Below are 18,029 nucleotides of genomic sequence, written 5' to 3'. Positions count from 1 at the left end.
TGATACTTGATCCAAGTTTCGCAGTAGGGGTGAGATCTTTGTGGAAAAAGGGATAGAAGAAAGAGGGTTTGGCCTAGGGATCAGAGAGATGGAGGGTCAGAAGCTTGAAACACCCAGATCAATGTGGGCAACTCCAAGGAGGTAAAGAAATACATAGAGTCATTCTGGTGCTGAGGAGGAGAGGTAAGTCAGGGGCTCAGCACTCACTCACGGCCTTCTATGCCAGGCAGGGGGAATTGAACTTTATCCCAGAGACACGGGAGCCATTGGAGTCATGTGGTCAGGGACGTGTCATGATAGGTTTACGTGGTTGTCGGTCAGTCTTGAAGCAGAGTGGGGGACGGTGGGAAAGGATAAGACTGAGTCCAGGAAAACAGGTCAGGAGTTGATACCACAGAAGAAAGAGTAAAGGGCTAAAGTAGCATTTGACAATGGAAATAAGAAAAAAAAAAAAGTTGGACATATGAAATGTTTTTAATGAAACAATCTACATAAATGACTAGTACCTGATTTATGTGATTGTGTGATTTACATGATAAAATGACTCAGAATAGACTCTCAGGTCTTGGATTTGAGTTATCTGGAAGAATGATGGGGCCATTTGCTAAGGAATGCAGGAAGAAGAACAAGTTTGTGGGGAGGGCAATGCATTGAATTTGAGCCTGTTGACTTTGAAGTTCCCCTGGGTGGGTCACCAACATGAAGATGTCCAAAAGGCATTTTTCTATACTAGTGAAATTCACTTGAGAAATATGAAAGCAAGATGTAAATTTAGACATCATCACAAAAATAATTGAAGTTATAAGGGCAAATGAGATAGCAGAAAGATCTTAAAGTGGAAAAAAAAAAAAACAGGGATAAAGAGGGAATCCAGAATTTGAGATTTTGTGAAGAAAACTGTTAAATGTTTGGTCATCACAGAAACCAAAGAAGAAAATTTTAGCGAGGAAGTTCTGAACACCATCCATGGTGCAGATGAGTCAAGTCAACACACAGAAAAGTGACCATTAGGTTAGGTAATATGAACTAACTACTGTTAGTTGACCTTGACTGGATGGTTCTCCAATCCACAGTTGTACAGCTTCAGACAGAATTTGAGAAGTCTGTGGACAATAAGGAAATTCATGTCAACAAAGACAACTTTTCAAGGAACTTGATAAAAAGGGAAGAAGAAATTTTTTATGTTGATGATGTTTTACTTTAGGAGCATATTTACATATTGTAGACATTGAGAAGAAAGAACTCATAATGAAGAAAAAGAGATGATGGAGAGTGAAGTGATGTATCTGGAGACGTGAGAGGAGGTAGATAGGAGGGAAAAATTAAGGGATTTGGACTGAGGTTGCTGTTTCTCAGTACACTGTAGCCCCTTTATCCAAGTTTCAGTTACCTGGGGTCAACCATGGTCCAAAAATAGTAAATGGAAAATGCCAGAAACAAACAGTTCATAAGTCTGAAATTGAATGCCATGCTAAAATCTCACACTGATCAGTTTTATCCTACCCAACCCATAAATCATCCTTTGTCCACTGTATTCACGTTGTATGCACTACCTGTCCATTAGGCGCTTCATTAGTCCTCTCAACTAATCACGTTTCAGATCACATGTTTCAGTCTCTCAGTGCTGTGTTCAAGGAATCCTTATTTTATTTAAAAATAGCCCCAAATTATAAGAGCAGTTATGCAAAGGAGGTACCGAGGTACAAAATATGGAAAGATAGATCAATTGTTACCATATAGCAATGCTGCAGGTCATGTAGGAAAAACCATACTGTGTATAAGCATTTGGTACCATCCATGGCTTCAGGTATCCCTTGGGGATCTTAGAAAGTATCACCAACAGATAAGGGGGAGAGTTCTGTAGCAAAGAGGCAAAGTAATATGCTTAGGGTGAGTGAGGACAGCTCAGAATGTGGGGTCTAGGAGTTGAGAAAACCCATAAAATATTACCAAGGGGAAAGGGAGCCCTCTACAGGCAGTAAAGGGCCTACCAGGTGTTTTTTGAACCCCCTGACCTTGGTAACCATCTTGGAGACTATAACTTCAGCACTAAATCCTGCTCATATGTCACTGAATCACTGATCCTTATTACTTATGTAATATCCTGGTCCACGTAGGAAGGAAGGAAGGAAGGAAGGAAGGAAGGAAGGAAGGAAGGAAGGAAGGAAGGAAGGAAGGAAGGAGGGAGGGAGGGAGGGAGGGAGGGAGGGAGGGAGGGAGGGAGGGAGGGAGGGAAGGAAGAAGGAAGGGAAGAAGTGAGGGAAAGACAGAAAGTGAGAGGAAGAGAGAAAAAGAAAGAAAAAGAGAAAGAGAGAAAGGAAGGAAGGAAGGAATAAATGTTGGTAGAAAAGATATGCTTTTTTTGAAAAGGCATAATGTTTTAAAGAGGGTAGTTTAATCTATTAGATGGCAAATTTAGTCTAATCTTTTTTAGCAGATAGATTTTCAATGACTTGCTGTTCCATTAAGACTCATTTTTGCTTTAGTGTTCTTCTGCAGTTCTCAAATAACACTGTAAATTTTTAAATATATGTTAGGTAGTAAGGACTAATTCATAACAGTGTCATAAGCTACTTTAGCCAAATGTTATTATTTCAATTACAATAATGAATTAACAACTTTCTGGATAAAGTTTCAACCATAAGTGATTTTAACGCATGTTACCATTATGCTCAGCAACCACTAAAGAAACGAAATGTTGAGGTAAAAATTCACTAGAGAGATGTAAGTGGAATTCTCAGAAATATTTGTTTAACCTCAAGAAGGCAGGAGAGAAACCTCAGAACAGGTGGGCACAAAGAAAACAAATAGCAAAATGGCAGACCAAGCCCACCCAGACCAGGAATTATATTAAGGGTAAATAATACTCAAGATGTAGTTTATCAAACTGACTTTTAAAAAAATAAGCTCTGGGACAGGGGTGTAGCTCAGTGTTAGAGTGCTGGCCTAGTATGTCCACTCCAAGTATGTACAAAGGAAGAAAGGAAAAAGGAACAAAAAAGCAACAGCTAACTCTACGTTGTGTATGAGACATATTACGAAAAAGGCATAAGGATATAAAGTAATGCTTTAAGGTAAAGTGATAAAACATTATATACTGCAAACAAAACCATAGCAAAGCTAAGCTTCCGGTGACTATACAAACATCAAACTAAATAGACTTAAAGACAAAATGTATTAACAGTAAGGAAGAAAATATTAAACTGAAAGAAAGGTGAGTTCATCAGGAAAATATTATAATATTTTAAAATTACCCAAATTTCAAAAATAAATATCCCTCCCCCAAATAAGGAAGGATATATATATATACACATTGGGTATTGAACTCAGGGGCATCGACCACTGAGACACATCCCCAGCCCTATTTTGTATTTTATTTAGAGACAGGGTCTCACTGAGTTGCTTAGCGCCTCACTTTTGCTGAAGCTGGCTTTGAACTCTTGATCCTCCTGCTTCAGCCTCCAGAGTCACTGGGATTACAGGCATGCACCACCATGCCTGGCAAGGAAGGCTATATTTTTTTAACTTGACTGTCAACCACCTTAAATATGATTGGTAATTATAGAGCATTATTCCCAACAACTATAGAATATAGAATTTTTCCAAATAGGCATGAAGTGGTTCCTAAGGTAGATCATATATGGAACCATAAAAACATCTTCAATTTCAAAAGATTGAAGGCATATAGACCATATTCTTTGACTACAAAAGAATCAAAGAAGGTCAGTAAAAGTATGATATCTATGGTTAAAAGGATCAATTTTAAATGTTCTCACCACAAAAGCAATCAATACGTGGTTGAGGTGACAGACATGTAAATCAACTTGATCTAATCATGTCATAATATGTTCATTTAATAAAATATTATAAATATATGCAAATTGTGTCAATTATACCTTAATGAAGCTGATGAGAAAATGCAATACCTAGAAAATCTCCAAATATGCAAAAAGTAAACAGTGCTTCCAAATAATATATGAATAAAAGAAGAAATCTTAAGGGAAATTAGAAAGCATTTCAATGAAATGACAAGGGATAAAACAGACCAAAATTTGTGGAATGCTCCTGAAAATTATTTAGAAGGAAATTTGTAATTCTAAATGCTTATATTAGAAAGAAAAAAATGTTTAAAATTAATAATTCAAGCTTCCGATTTAAGAAGATGAGTATATTAAGCCCCATAATAATTAAATGTTTCTGTTATTTGTCAATTAATGATAATATTAACAACAAGAGGCAATAATAAACATAAGAATAGAAGAAGGGAGCTGTAGAGTAGATAATAGAGACTATTAGCACAATCATCAGTTGATTCTTTGAAAAGAATTAAATTATTATTAAAGAAACAATATAATTTAATAAATGTAATATCTTCTCAGAAGACTGATTTTTTTTAAAACATAGCCACTTAAACATCAAAATTAAAAACCTTTGTTCATCATAAAACTCTGTCAAGAAAACAAAGGGCAGGTCACATGTAAGAGGAAGAGGTTATTGCACTCATATATCAGGAAGGACTTGTATCCAGAAACTGTAAACAACTCCTGAAAACCAATAAGCGAGGACAGCTGAAGCAGAAACAGAATTCCACGCAGACCTGTGACGGTGGCCAAGCACCACACAGCAGTCATGCTGATGAGCACATGGGGCCCTGGGGCACAGAACTCATACTGATGACAGGGCAGGAATGTCCATGAGGATGTGGCCACTTGAACTCATTCACCTCTCTGACCGGAGTATAATATTGTAGAGCCACATTGGAACACTGTCCAACAGCTTCTTACTAAGTTCTGGTCTTTTGAGAGAGAAATTTCACTTCTATGCATTTAACCAAGAAAAGACATAAACACACACACACACACACACACATGCACTTATACAAGAATATTTAGGATGAAAATATTCATAACTCTCAATAACTGGGAATAGTCCAAACTATCCATCACCAGAAGAGTAAACAAATGATTTGTACTTATGCAATGAACTCTTCAGCAGAAATTAGAATGAACTAATGACCCAGATACATCTTAAAATAATTGTTAAACAAAAGAAGCCAGACATATCAGAAGAATATGTGCACTGTGCTTCAATTTATATAAAATTCATGCAAATGCAAAAATAATTTACAATAACGTAGCGTAATTCAATTTATGTGAAATTTGTGTAAAAACAAAACTAATGTATTATAGCAGAAGTCAGCACAGAGGTTGCCTAAGGGCAAGGGTTGGTAAGGATTGACTGGAAAGGGTGATAGGGAGAATGGGGAGATAGAAGTATTTCGTGTTTTGAGTTGATATTTACTCAGCTATCTACAGTTAGTAGAACTTGTTACATAGAAGACTTAAGATCCATGCATTTCAAGGATGCAAATTTTACTTCGTTTAGAAAAAGAAAGAAGAATTCTGATATGCTTTTTATAAAATTGATCCCATTTCTTAATAATTCTCACAAATAAATTCTTCCAAATTTCCTGAAATTTCTCCAGTAAAGCAAAAAGGCTTATCATTAGTGAACCAATTTCTTTAACAAGTAGGTATAAAATTTGACACTTCTGATTATTTGATTCATGTTTTGTTTTAAATTATTCATAGAATGTTGCCATGTAGTTTCTATTAATGATAAATGTATCTAGGACTTATTGGGCCATTACCTGTAGACCAGCAGTTTCTATGGACGTATATGTTTAGCTCATTCGATCTTTACAGCACCCTGTACACAAAGTCTTCTTGTAATCCCATTTCACACATGAAGTATCAGAAGCACAGGGGTTTATGTAATTTGCCCAGGATTACATGGCTTGTAAGGAACATAGTTCTCCATCATAACCCTAGTAGGAGGGCAGCTTCTGGCGCTACCCTGTTGACTGTGCCATTTTGGGATCATTCTGCTCTGCTCCTCTTAAAGCTATTAAATATCCTCAGTGAACACAACCAGCTCCAACTTGGATAATCACAGTTTTCAAGTAGGAAGAAGTTTGGTGCTTCTCTAATTCCATCCCCTGTCACTTTGAAACTGTAGTCCTTGCAACTGTACAACTCACAGAAGTATTACAGGCCCACCCAGTTCAGTTTTCTTGTGAAACTGATTTGGTAGGACAGGGTAGGTCAGGCCTGTGCCCACTCCCTGGCCTAATCACATTCTATCCATTCCAGGGCCTAAAGACAGAAGAGCGATAAACACAACTTTATAATATTCCTCTTCCCAGACAGGTTAACTGATTCTGTCCCTGTTAGAAATACAATCTGAGCCACATTTGCCTGAATTGATGCTAAGGAGTGAAATGTAAATACCCTGCAAAACTGGTCCTTGGTGGTTTCATTTTTTTTTACTTTTTTCTTGCTAGTCTTGATATGTGTGGTGCTACTTTTAATTTTAGTAACACACATGTAAATGAAATCCAATGACATTCAAGGCTTTACCCAGCTATTGTTTGTTGTGCTTTTGTAGAGGGTGATGGTTATTTCCCACCAGATTCTGTCATATCCTGCTCATTTTTCTTTTTTGGGGAGTCATTGTATACGTCCAACCACAGTAAATAACAGAAGCCTCCTGTGTTTCTTATGTGCATCAAGGATGGCAATTTCGACCCCAAGGCATGTGGACACACACACCCAGAGTAGTATCTACAGCAACTAAATCTATGCTTTCTTAGGAGACTTAAAGGTTGTCTTTAATTTTAGGCATAAATACTGGCATCAATGAACTGGAGACTGGTTTGATATACTACAGTTTTCAAAAGAAGCTGCTTGCTATTAAGCACTAAAGGGTTGATTTTATTTAGATAGCTACTGGATCTCAGCAGCAGGACTTTAATTTTTCAAATGATGGCTACGTCTCCCATGTCCCAGCCACTGCTGGGGACAGTGTGTTTCCCTAGAGTTGGGTGTGTAGTGCTGGAGCATGCGAGATCCACCTTGATCTTGCCTGGAAAAGCTGTTCACTGGGATGTCTTTGCTGTCACCCAGGATGCTCTGAAGTTCAGTGAGGTGTACCCAATTTCCATGAGTAATGTGGCCCAGGTGATGCAGCCATGATTGGAAGGACTGAGGCAATAATCAACTGAATCATAATTGACATATATATATATATATATATATAATAGTACTTTTAATACCAACAAAATCAATGTAATGAAGTACAGTAATGAGGAGGAAAGCAATTAGGATGATTAATACTAGTAGCAGCAACCTTTTCATGGAGGACTGGTTGTATTGTAAGACCAGTGCCCGGAGCTTTAGAAGTGTCTTCTCTCTTCCTCACAACTATCATAAGATAGGTATTACTATTGTGCCCATTTCACAGAAGTGGAGACAGGATTGAAGAGATGATTGTCTTTTATGTCAGGCAATGTGAGATCCAGATGCTATTTTTGGAAGCCCCAAAGGTTTCATAGCCACTGAATCTTTCCACACTATGAAGAGGATTTCTGGGTTTTATTTATTTTGTTGCTGTTGCTGTTGCTGTTTGTTTGGTTTTTGTGCTGGAGATCAAATCCAGAGCTTTGCACATGTTAGGCAAATGCTCTACCACTGAGTCATGTCCCAGTCTTGAAGAGAATCCTAATCCCATATTCAGAAAACCTGATAAATTTGATAAGGGAATAAATATTCATTGTACATCCTAGTTTGTTCATATAAATTTTCTCTTTTCACTGAAGTCACTTTATTCTGGAAAGGATAGGATTAAATGGTATGAAAAGTCATTGTGTTCTGCTCCCGTAAAGAAACTAAAAGTACTTTACCAACCTTTCTTTTGGTGGTCCATACTAAGTGTGAACATACTCTAGGGTAATTCTACTAAATATTTTCTGTAGTTCACAAATCCAAATGTCTTCACTATGTAAGGATTTGCAGGGAATTAAAGAAGAAACCATTCCATGAAACCCTTCGGTTTCATATTTAGTTGAAAAAAATCTTTTTACTTGGATGTCTTTTCTTGGATTATTTTGTAGAAGTGGAAACATTTTATTTTTCAAAAATAATCTTTAAATATATTTTTAAATAGATAAAAAGTGTAACTTTGTATAGAAAGCTAATGTTGGGGAAAATTTAAAACTTAGGGCTTATAAAGATCTTGATTAATATGAATACTAGAGGTATAGGTGGATAGATTATTTAAACAAAGTAGCACAGAAATGACAAACAATAATGGATTATTACAAAGATTTATCTTTGGTCTTATAGTATCTGTAAATGCCATAAATCTATTCTTAGATGCTTACACATAAGCACGCATAAAATCACCAATCACTTAATGAGGCTAGAAGCAGGCTATCATTTGGTGCCAGTTATCCCAAATCCCTCATTTTGATAGAATCAGGCATTTTCTTTTAATATGATTTCACAGAAATTTTATTTGGCTTCATTTTTCCAAGATAAGAGGTAGTGGATTATTGTTGTTGTTATTGTTTTTAAAGGATTGTCATACACTAAGCTCTTTTAGTCCAGAATGTTTTATTTGTTTTCCTGAATGAAATTTCACAGCTGGCCTATAGTACCACAAGCTGGGAGAAAAAAAGAAAAGAAAGTAAAAGCTAGGCCAGCTCCTTTTCCAGACATTGTTCTCACCATATGTGAGGCGCTTTAATGTGTTTGTGGGCCTGTTTTCATATATTGTTACAGTAGCTACCCAAATCCCTCAAGTGGTGATGTCATGGCATGACTTGGGGGGGGGGGGGGTCTCCCCACAGTGACACAGGTTGTAAATTAGGTCCACCTAGTATAAAAGTTTAAAGGCACTCCAGTCCCTGAACAACATTGATAGACTGCTGAACACCCAGGAAACAGTAACACCATGATTAAGAAAATGGAACAATTAAGAGTATTATGAAAGATAAGAAAATATGTATCAGTACCAAGGAAAACTCTGAATAAAGTAAAAGTCACAGTTCTGCATATCGAAGGTTAAGGAGCTGAGGGAGAAAGTGGGTGAGCCACAAAATCAGATCGGCTACAAGGGAAACTTCCAAGAGAAAGTCAATTTAGCTAAAATTTTTATCACTTGATTTTTCTTCCATTACATGCTACAGCTTATAAATGGGTTAGATAATATTCCATGGGGAAAGATGTCTGTCTGTGTGTTTTTTAATCAAAAGTTGAGCATTTTAAGCATTTATAGTTTAACTTCAGTCTGAAGCTTTAGAAAAGAACATTCTGGTGTCGTCTATGTAAGATTTATGGATTTTGAGCAAATTTGTGCAAGACTTTGTCCAACCCATCAGGTTCTCAGTCCTCCAAAGGATATTAATACATTATGGAATTTATGGGCTGTAATGTTTCACTGTCGGGCCAGGAGCAGAGTTAGTTCTAAAGTGAAAAAAAAATTTCAGACAAAGAATATTTCTAGTTTTGTTTCACTTTAATCTTGGACTTTAATTACTGGCAGGATTTCATAATAGATCACTTCAGTAGTATCTTAAAATCTTTCACCATGTTAGAGGATTATGCTTCTAAATACAAAATATCAGCACCATATGTTTGTAAACACAGGGCTAGGAGGGTAGTCCTGAGAAGAGTGGTGAGATAGTTATAAAATTAAATGCCACACTTTGAAGAAGCAAATAATAAATTTTCTTCCTTGAATATTCCTACCTCCTTGTTTCTTTCATTTTTCTTCATATCCATACATATAGTCATAAATATTGCATGGAATGTAGCAAATTTAACACATTCATATAAGATCGTAAATACATTCCAATGTATACTTAATTCCTTTTAAAATATGTTGTCTTCTCTGCTTTAGTAACTAAAATTTACCCAACAACAGAAGACTGCTTTGGTAGACATGATAATACTTATAGTCCTCTCTGTCTGAATATTGACCTTCATTTTATAAAGTTTTGGAAAGCCACCAACACTACATAGGTCACTCAGTGGATCAGATGAGAATCTACTATCTTTGATGCAATTGATTTTCTGTACTTCATTTATGTTATAAGTTTTGTTAATTTGTAGACTTTTAAAATGTGCTTCCATATTTCCTTTTGTGGTTTAAATGCCATTTTTGGTGTCTTATTGTCCTTGGTTGTTAATTCCTCTTAATACACAATTTAAGACTAAAGAAAAGCTAAAGATTGGGATTCTCTGTTGTATGAAGTTCTGTGTTTGAGAAATGTCATTGGTTCACTTTTAGACATGAATGAAAGAGCATAAAACCAGAATCAGAGTCTGGGCCTCAGGAATAGATTCCTGCTGACCTTTTTGGAATAGTTTCCATAATTCCAAATGCTGAGTCAGTACCTGCAGCAGGGTTAGAGTTTTCTTTGACCCGCTTCTGTATGCCAATTTAAAAGAACAATCTGTGGAGCCACAGGAATGACTATTTCCAAAGCTGACATCTTAGTTTATTATCTTTCTGAGGCAGTGAAATCAATCTATTTGAGTCATCTGCCTTTGAGGTGAATGAACTAAACTTCATTTATGGAAATTGCTGAGCACTTACACTTTTTAAATTCAGTTTTGCTTTTGAGGTGCTCATCCTTTTTAACACAGAGGATCCCTGTATTTTGTCCTCAGTACTCATAAATATGCAAGGCCTATACCATTTGATCAAGCGGTGATATTAAACTGGAAACCAAATAGTGAAAAAATTTAATCAAGGCTCATTAATGGTAAGCTTCAGATTCTACAGCTTTTAATAGACCATTCTATACCTGTTTCTGGGGATTTCTAAAGTTCTTAGAAAGTAGCTGGAATAAAGGTACCTATGCTGTGTAGGAAATGAATAATTGTAGGATCATTGCAATAGCAAATAAATATATATAGATAAGATATTTAATATATACACATATTAAATAATATGAACATAGAAGAATGTATTCCCTAAAATTATGCCAGCAATATTTGGTGCACTCAATTTAAATAATCGCTTGGAAAAATTTTGAGATAAGTTTTAGCATGTGACCCACAGATACTCTAGTAATATTTTAGAATTGAATTTCCTACCTTACTCCTCGAATGGTTTGTTCTAGTTTACAATTCATCATAAAATCATATGACGCTTATAGACCCCTAAATATTTGTCTACTGTTTAGTGTATTTGGGAATACATGAAAATTGTTTATTTAAATGATCATCTTCTAAAAATGTTATAAAATGCTTATCTGGCTAGGAACAAACTAGATGCTGTAAAGATTTCATTAGACATTAACATCTAAAACAGGAATGTAAAGGAAAGTTTTAAAAGGGAGATAATATAACTAAATCATTATTGGAAATATGAGTAAATCATCATGGTGAGAGAAAATATTTATACCAAATACAGAGAATGGGTAAGGTTTACCATGTTTAAGGTGCAAATCTGGTTTTATTTTATAGCCCATACAACCTATGTCCTGCATTTCAAAGATGATCTTAGTTCTGATAAGAACTCAGATGACAGCCTGAATCCAGCTTGCCATTGCCTTGTCCTGTACTGCACACACACAAAACGTGAGGCCGAGAATTGGCATGCTGTGTATAAAAGACAACAAACCCGGAAATAGAACCAGATGCTGGATGGACGGGAGGATGGATGGATGGATGGATGGATGGATGGATGGATGGATGGATGGATTGGATGGATGGATAAAGGGAGGAAAAGAGGTAGAGAAGAATGGATGGAGAGATGGAGAAAAAGAGAAAGGAAGGAGGTCAGAAGAAGGACTGTTGAGAGGGCTTCATGGAATTATACATGGGATTCAAAGAAATGTTCAAGGCTTCCTTTTAAACTCAAGCAGATATTTTTGTCATATTTTCCCCAAAGTCATATTTTAAATTCATCTGATTTTCCCATGAACGTAATGTGTCATAAACTTGTAAAAATAAAGAAAAAAAGCCAGGTTTACATAATGCAGTCATAAGAAGCATACTTAAGAACAAGGCGAAGCTTTTAAAGCAACCAATGTTAAGGGCAAATGCGTAGTTTATATGGTGCCATGAATCCAACCGTATAATTTGCCTCGTTTTACTTTATATAAAAATACAGTAATAATGTAATAATTTAGCATTAATTAAGTGCTTAGTGCATACCAGGCACTCTCCTAAGAACTTTTTATGTTTTAAATGTTGGGTTTTCACAGCAACAATATGGGGTGATTACTGTTATTGACCACATTGTGGAGATAAGGTAAATGAAGACCAGACAGATGAAGTCATTTTTATATCCTCATTTGATTTTTACTGGAGAATGGTCATTCCAATAGCTGTAGCCCATTTTCAACAGCCTTTATTTTTTTTTCCCTCCTTCTTTTCAACCAAACACTGTTGTCAGTAATTCTGATGGACAGGCGGATCTAAGCCCTAATCCCAGAGGAGTGACAAGGTTGCCATAGCCTTTGCTCTCCAGGAGGCAAAATGTTAATTCTTCGACCATCTTTTAAATTAGTTTGCCTTTACTTGAAATCACCAGATTCTTTTGGAATTCTTTCCCAGGACTTATAACATGAAGTAAGAGGAAATAGCAGTACCTACAGCTCAGTGCTAATTGAAGAAATATTGATCAGAAATTCAGAGTTCAGGCCCTGAGGCCAGCCTGCTTGTGTTAGAGCCCTGTATCATCTTAATAGCTTTACATCCTTGTGCATCTCTTAATTTTCCTATGCCTTGGTTTCTTCATCTATCAAAAGGGAATCATAAGAGTGCCTACTCTTTGGTTTGCGGATTTGATATTTGGAAAGTAGTGCTGATATGCCTAGCACATTATAAATGAATATTTATGTTATGAATTACTCTTCAAATATGATATTCTTTCACTAGTGAATTTCTGTTATGTAAGAGAAACTTGCATGATTTTGAGCATGCTTTGGAGAGGGATTACTGAACACCAATGAGTCTCAAGCAAAGAAAGAGTAAACACAGATACAAAGGATGGTAGGAAGAATAAGGAGCTCATATTTTTTGCTTTATCTGGACATTTTTAAGTTCATATGGACCTCTTGTTCTGATATGTAATCATGCTTGTTTCTTATTAGTGGAAATTTTAAATAAAAAAAAAGTAGATCGGTGCTTATTCAATGAGGTTAAATACACAAAAATGTTGTTTAAAACAGAAACAGAGCATAAAAATAACAGAGGGAAATTGTTAATAAAAGGATTGGGAACCACTGTTCTGGAACTTCTATGGGTCTTAAGGAATTATCTAACCATTCAAAAATACCAATCAGATTATCCTCTAAGATACAGTTACCTGCTGCACATAATTTAGGAAGATCTCTGAATGCCTGAGTAATCATCAAAGATTATAGAATCTTAGAACAAGAGAGGACATTGGGGATTAGTTTTATTTGGTTGATTGAGTTTGGGTTGGATAGTTATTACTTTAGAAATTAAATTCCTCCTTTTTCTAACTCTGAAAATATGCATCTCAGTAGAAGTTAGGGAAAATGATATCAGACAGTGGCATAGCAGAATATTTTCATATGCTGTGGTTTTTCCCTTTAGATAGTGATACAACAATTTGAGGGTCATTTAGCATCCATCTGTTACACTTTTAAAGAGCACTTCAGTTTAAAACAGGCCTTGAAAATTATACTTTGAGCTCATGCTCAGAGTTTCTGAAAATGTGTCACCCACCAAGAGCCTTTTGGCACTTTTCATTTGAAATTTTCTTAAAGAAAACTAGAGGGGAGCTCCCCAAAAGCCATTCATTTTCATTGTTTTTTTAAGGAACTTGATTAGTTTAATGAGGGAAAAAATTAAAGTTAAATTTATAATACTTTTAGATTGCAGACTTTTTTATTGAACAGATTCAAACTATAAATTTCTTTTGACTCATTAATAATATGGAGTTTTCATTGCCCACATAACTTCTAACATTGGTATTATGGACAAGAAAAGTTAATAGGAAGTAAAAAAAGGAATCTGTGTTACTTTATTAAAAGCATAAATTTCTGAGCAAATGAAAATTTGAACTTAAGGGTTCACATCTGAAGGCCCTGACAGCTGGGATGTTCTTTCAGCTTCCACAGATGATAGTGCAGCTGAGAAGAAAGGGGGTACCCTGCATGCCGGCCTCATCGTTGGAATCCTCATTCTGGTCCTCATTATAGTAGCAGGCGTTCTTGTGACAGTCTATATGTATCACCATCCAACATCAGCAGCCAGTATCTTCTTCATTGAGGTAAGTGCCAAGTATAGCACATAAAAACCATACCAGCCCATGAACTGAATCCATTTGCTAACTCCACCTGTATTTAATATTTAGCACATGATTTGTCAATTTCAAGTTGGTTGATCTCACCCACATGCATACACATGCTTACATAGTGATAGATTGCTTTCAGATGATGGGTTCAGTATCCCTTACCTCAGAAGCTTTTAAAGAAACAAGCTATCTTGCCTGTTACAGATCTAAAGGAAAATAGAAACCATGCTTTTTTTTTTTTTTTTTTTTTTTTGTCCTTTTATACCAAGTATGTTAACCAGCTGTTTTCCTAATCCTAGGAGGAAATCAGCAAATCCTGGAGGCTGAAGGACTTGACTTAAACTGTTTGATGAATAAATACTAATTGTGTGTTGGCCCAGTTCATGATACAATATGGTGGACCTGCTCTCAAAATGCTTACAAACTATTTAGGAAAAAAGGGAGTTTTCACTAGAGAATGGTAGATCTGAAAGATGATGGTATGTGCTACTGCCATTTTGTACAATGTGTGTATATTTATAAGTGTGTATATAAATGCACACATGCCCACTCATACACACTAAAACAGAACACCTGTTGAGTCAGTGCCTTCTTTTCATGTACAAAAAGTAGATGAAGTACCAGTGTCAGGAACAAACAGGTAGAAGAACCCAGAGCTGTACTAGGGACCAAAGCCAAGTCCCTTATAGAAAGCTTCCAGTCTGAAACTGAGGAACTTAGGGTGGATAAAGTGGAACCAGTGGATAAAGTCAGTGTGAGAAATCACCTTCTCTCACCCCAAAGGCTGGGATTCCTGTGACCCCAGTATGAACAACAGCTTTCCCTCTAACATCTTCAAGGGGACATTCCTCTTCCAACACTAAATCATATCAGCAATACCACAGTAAAGAAATCTTCCCTCCCAGAGTTTCAAACATGTAAGAGTTCAATTCTGATTCATTATATCATATGTGGAAAAGTTGCTTGGAATTTTGTCTTCTTGTTGGCTGAGAAATTATAATGTCTTTTAAACTAGAGTTAAAATTACCTTTGCCTCTTCAAACAGGGATGAGTATATGCATGTCAATTTCATAGCCACTTTAAAGTCCTATTTGGCTGTCTCTGTCTGCAGAATGCAGTGTGGTCTCCTTCAAGACCTCGACAATCAGATTTTATCTATTGGTTAAATTTTGATCCTAGAGTTCTCCACCTGGAGTTGGAACAAGTGCCATATTTCACTCTTAACTTTTCTCCATATACAGTCCAAATGCTACATGCCACAAAGACATTGCTTGATCTATTTTCTACACCAAGAAATCACTCCCCTTCCATCTCAATTTTTAATTCAGCAACCAAACAACTTTTGATGCCATAAGTTTCCTTAGACTATCTCCTGTCTGGGCAGCTGGACATGAGCTCTCTTCTACCTCTAAAACTCTTTGCCTAGCAAAACACCAATACTGTTCTCTGACATTTACCTTACTGTTTTTCATTAGAGCTAAATCTGTGCATAATTCATTGTACCCTGTATGACTGATAAATTCTTTATTTTATTTTATTTTTTATTTAATTTTCTTATTTTTACAGACTGTATTTTGATTCATTGTGCACAAATGGGGTACAACTTTTTGTTTCTATGGTTGTGCACGATGTAGATTCATACCATTCGTGTAATCATACATGTACATAGGGTAACGATGTCTGTGTCATTCCACCATCCTTCATACCCCCACTCTCCCCTCCCTCTCATTTCCTTCTAAGTGGATGTGGGGAAAAAGGCGCACTTGTACATCGCTGGTGGAGTTGCAAATTGGTGCAACCACTCTGGAAAGCAGTATGGAGATTCCTCAGAAAACTTGAAATGAACCCACCTTTTGACCCAGTTATACCACCCCTCAGTTTATACCTAGAGGACCTAAAATTAGCATATTACAGTAACGCAGCCACATCAATGTTTATAGTAGCTCAATTCATAATAGCTAGATTGTGGAACCAACCTAGATGCCGTTCCATAGATGAATGGATAAAGAAACTGTGGTATATATACACAAAAGAATATTATTCTGTCATAAAGAAAAATAATATTATGGCATTTGCAGGTAAATGAATGGCATTGGAGAATATCATGCTAAGTGAAATAAGCCAATCCCAAAAAACCAAAGGTCGAATGTTTTCCCTGATAAGTGGATGCTGATACATAATGGGAGTTGGGAGGTGGGCAGTAAGAGAAGAATGATAAATCCTTTAAGATCTGGATTACTTAAGTCAAATTTCTTTCTAAAAATAGTATGGTATTCTATTAATATTTCCTGAGAAAATATATAATAAATATCCCATTGCATTTCAAACTTCCAGTAAAATTTTATATGCCATATTACAGAAATGGCATCCTCATTTAATACCATAGTTGTTGGGAAATTATCAGGCATTGCACTTAGTTGGGAAATTGTTACTAAGTTTGTAAATGGCTCAAGTTTCATGAAAGAAAGTGGACAACTTTCCTGAGATTTTTGAATGCTTTCCTCAAAGAGCAGATAATGACAAGCTGAAAATCTCAGTGACCAGCCAGACATTGGCCTGCCGCTGCTGCCATGAGCCCTCCCACATGTTTACACCTTTTAATATGACATGCAGTTTATTTCCAGGTGCTGTGAAAAAGAGTATACGGTGAAATAACTCATGAGGATGGTATTCACAGCAAATTGTACAGTGCAAAGAACCCAGTTAAAGCTAGTTTGCAGCAATCCCTGTATGACTAAAAAAGGAGACTACCAAAGAGCAGGAGTATTTTTCTTTTGCATTGGCCCTTTTGAATCAATCTCATTGTTGGATAACCAGGGCCTTTAAGTCCACATGTGTATGGAGCATGTTCACGTGCATGTAAATATACAAATGTTAAGATTCATCTTGTGTAAGATGCATCATATACTGCACGAATAGAATATTAGAGAGAGGAGGAGTTGTAGAGATAATTTAGTCCTATACTCTTAAGACACAGAGGAACTCAGAGGGGGTAGAATGACTTATCCAAAGTCAAACAGCCTTAGTTCTAAGAGTCACTGTCATCTTTCCACATAAGTGACATAGAATCACTCTACAGGTTTCCCACTGCCAGAGTGTGCTGACATCACTACCTTCATGTCCCCTGCTGTGGTCATACAGCTCAAGTGGCTGGTCCGCAGAGGATTTCGGGAAGGTGATCATTGTAATGTCATCATTATAAAGTGAACCAATATTTGCAAAATCAGAGCACACACCCATGATGACTACATGATTTGGAACCTACCAGATCTATAATTTTGAAGAATAAAATTACTGATTAGATTTAAATTGTTGGTACATGAATAACAGGATTTAATATAACAATCTTTGACCTGGCATTTTATGCATCCGGTTATACTTCTTCCTACTTTTGAAATAAAAATGATGTGTTTTTCCATTATGAAAATGATACCACTCCTAGAAAATTAGGACACTGAAGAAATGAGAAAGGATAGTCATCTATAGTCCTAGCATGCAGAATCAATCACTATTACTATTTTAATTAATTTTCTCCTGGAATTTTTTTATGCATAATTTGATGTTTGTCCATATTAATATCATTGTGATTTCACTGCAGTGCAAATCGATGTTCCTTTTTGTTTTCAAGTGACATTTTTCTATTTTATTATAAACTCTTTGTACACATGATTGCAATGGCTATAAAACTATTTCATTCGACTTCCATTCAATAGCTAATATTCATTGCCTCTTAGGCTGTCAAATGGTAATTCAAAAAGAAGAAGGGTCTAACATGTTGCTGGAAGTCAAAAATAACCTTTTTTCACCCTAATTTAAGACTGTGTGTTAATTTCCTATCACTACTGTAACAAACTGTCGCAGATCTAGCAACTTCAAATGACACACGCATCTTACAACTCTAGAGGTCC

General features: G+C 36.1%; 1 protein-coding gene across 1 annotated transcript in view; it reads left to right on the top strand.

Annotated features, from left to right (window-relative positions):
• Window positions 1-18,029, top strand: part of PLXDC2 (plexin domain containing 2) — a 412,919-nt gene that overhangs the window by 371,399 nt on the left and 23,491 nt on the right. The window contains exon 14 of the mRNA XM_079107639.1: window positions 13,937-14,097. Within this exon, the coding sequence (XP_078963765.1) occupies window positions 13,937-14,097 (161 nt within the window). The remainder of the gene's footprint in view (window positions 1-13,936; window positions 14,098-18,029) is intronic.

This window comes from Sciurus vulgaris (genome assembly GCF_902686455.1).
Source record: "Sciurus vulgaris genome assembly, chromosome: 12".
NCBI classification, from domain to species: Eukaryota; Metazoa; Chordata; class Mammalia; order Rodentia; family Sciuridae; genus Sciurus; species Sciurus vulgaris.
The sequence above is the reverse complement of the archived record's forward strand: the minus strand, read 5'-3'. Positions and strand labels throughout refer to the sequence as shown.